This window comes from Arabidopsis lyrata, assembly GCF_000004255.2.
Source record: "Arabidopsis lyrata subsp. lyrata unplaced genomic scaffold ARALYscaffold_146, whole genome shotgun sequence".
In the NCBI taxonomy this organism is placed as follows: domain Eukaryota; kingdom Viridiplantae; phylum Streptophyta; class Magnoliopsida; order Brassicales; family Brassicaceae; genus Arabidopsis; species Arabidopsis lyrata.
Genome location: NW_003302447.1, coordinates 22 through 2,054, shown reverse-complemented (window position 1 = coordinate 2,054; position 2,033 = coordinate 22). Strand labels below are relative to the sequence as shown.

Below are 2,033 nucleotides of genomic sequence, written 5' to 3'. Positions count from 1 at the left end.
AGTGTTTGTGAGAGAGATTTAGAGAAAGAGAAGGGAGCACACACACACATTTAACGAGTTCAGTAGTGTCACGTTGACACTACCTACATCTCGCCGAGACCTTAGCTCGGAATCCACTATAAACGAACAGAGATACAAGAGATATTACAATGTGAAAACTCCTACTTGCTAACACACTAATACTTTGTATCACACCCCTGTTCTACCGAGAAAACATTGAAAGCTTATATATGCCTTTAACAATGGCTATCTCTCATCCCTTAGTGAATGTGTTCACTTTTGTGCTGCTCACCCTTTCTCACGTTCCTAGCTTCTTATATAGAGGAGACAACCTCAAACCTAGTTCACAAGAAGACAAAACGGAGAGGCTCCTCTTTGTGGTCCCAAAAGTAACCTAACCCAATTTTAACTTGACTAGAGTTAGACCTTGAGTTGCTTTTGATCTTCATTTGCTTGAGAAACAAGTTCTCATCTCCACAATTGGATATGCCCCAAACGTTGTAGTGAATTGTGATGTTAGCCTTAGGTATGTATACATTTACCTTCATGGTTTTTTTATACCAATATCTTAACATATGATCTACTATAGGTTTCATCTTTAGCTCTATTCATTAGCATATATCAGAAATGTTGTAGTTCAATGTAATGATTTCTTCTAAGTTCTACTAATATTTTGTTATCTAAATATTATATATATAGAACGATTTTGTTGGTTACAGTTGAACAAAATATGGGATGCATGGCAGTTCTTGGCTCGTGCGGTGTTATTACAGACTGCAGTGGGACATGCAAGACTAAGTTTGGACAAGATGCGAGTGGCGATTGTGACCGCGACGGTGGTGTTGGAACATGTGTTTGTGGTTATTCGTGTCCATCACCTCATAAGCCCCATATGTGAAATCTATAGTATTTTCAATTCTTTAAAATGTATAATTATATAAGTAGAAATCAACACTGAAAAATATATGTCAAAACTGGTATGTGCTATGGTCTTTCATAATATTTTTGATCAAATATTAATAAAAGTTAGCAATGCTTGAGAACTGAAAGCCAAATTTAGGGGTGTTTAATCCGAGTAAACCAATATGATCTAAACTAAACCAAACCGAAATACACAATGTTAACACCCAACTATATATGAGTATGATTTACATGAATTCATTTTTCTATTTTATAGAAACCAAATCGAAAATAAAACATGACTAAAATATGAATCCAAATTAATACCGAAACGATACCATTATCTTACTTTACTTGCAATACCATTATTCATACATCGATACGAAAAATCGAATAACATGAACCGAAACCCCGATTTAGACATCCCTAGCTTCTTTTTTTTTTTTTTTTTTTTGAGCATAAGACATCCCTAGCTAAAATGCATCTTTTACTTGTTTTGTTACTTACTGGAAAGCCAAAGCCAAATCCAGTAGAGGCACGAGAGAGACTCTAGACATTTCAGAAGGTCCAAATATAGAGATGCAACAAATATTTATAGTACTAGTACTATTTTGGATCCATTATTAAAACCGAATCTCGACTCGAGTAACATGTAATTATTGATAAGATTTTCTCTAACGTTTGAAGATTTTCTCTCTAATAATTATACGTATAAATACTAATTATTACGATTATTTTAACATGTTTGACGGTTTTAGAAGCTAAGTCAAAATTTAACATTTGGATTCGAAGGAAAGGAACATATTTTCTGAATTTACAAGAAACAGAAAGGAATATTTTCTATTTTCAACTCTACTAATATACAAATTCAAACACAACTATAGTATATAGTTGGGGAAAAAAAAAAAAAAAAAAAACTATAGTATATAGTATTGATCATGTGATTAATATTCGAATCGTTTAAACTCATGTGATTTAAATCAAGATTAAAATATTATAAAATTAATTATTTGTTTCCTAAAGTATTATTACATATTTGGTCTTAAATTCAATTTAATTAGCTTGTTCACAAGGAAATGCCTCAAAAGAGGAAAGACGATTGATTCATCTTACCTTCATCTTCTTAAGAAACA

At 32.3% G+C, this 2,033-nt stretch overlaps 1 protein-coding gene across 1 annotated transcript in view; it reads left to right on the top strand.

Moving 5' to 3' along the window:
* Nucleotides 1–898, top strand: part of LOC9298880 (putative defensin-like protein 170) — an 8,028-nt gene extending 7,130 nt beyond the window's left edge. The window contains exon 3 of the mRNA XM_021017244.1: nucleotides 720–898. Within this exon, the coding sequence (XP_020872903.1) occupies nucleotides 720–898 (179 nt within the window). The remainder of the gene's footprint in view (nucleotides 1–719) is intronic.
* Nucleotides 899–2,033: the final 1,135 nt, after the last annotated feature.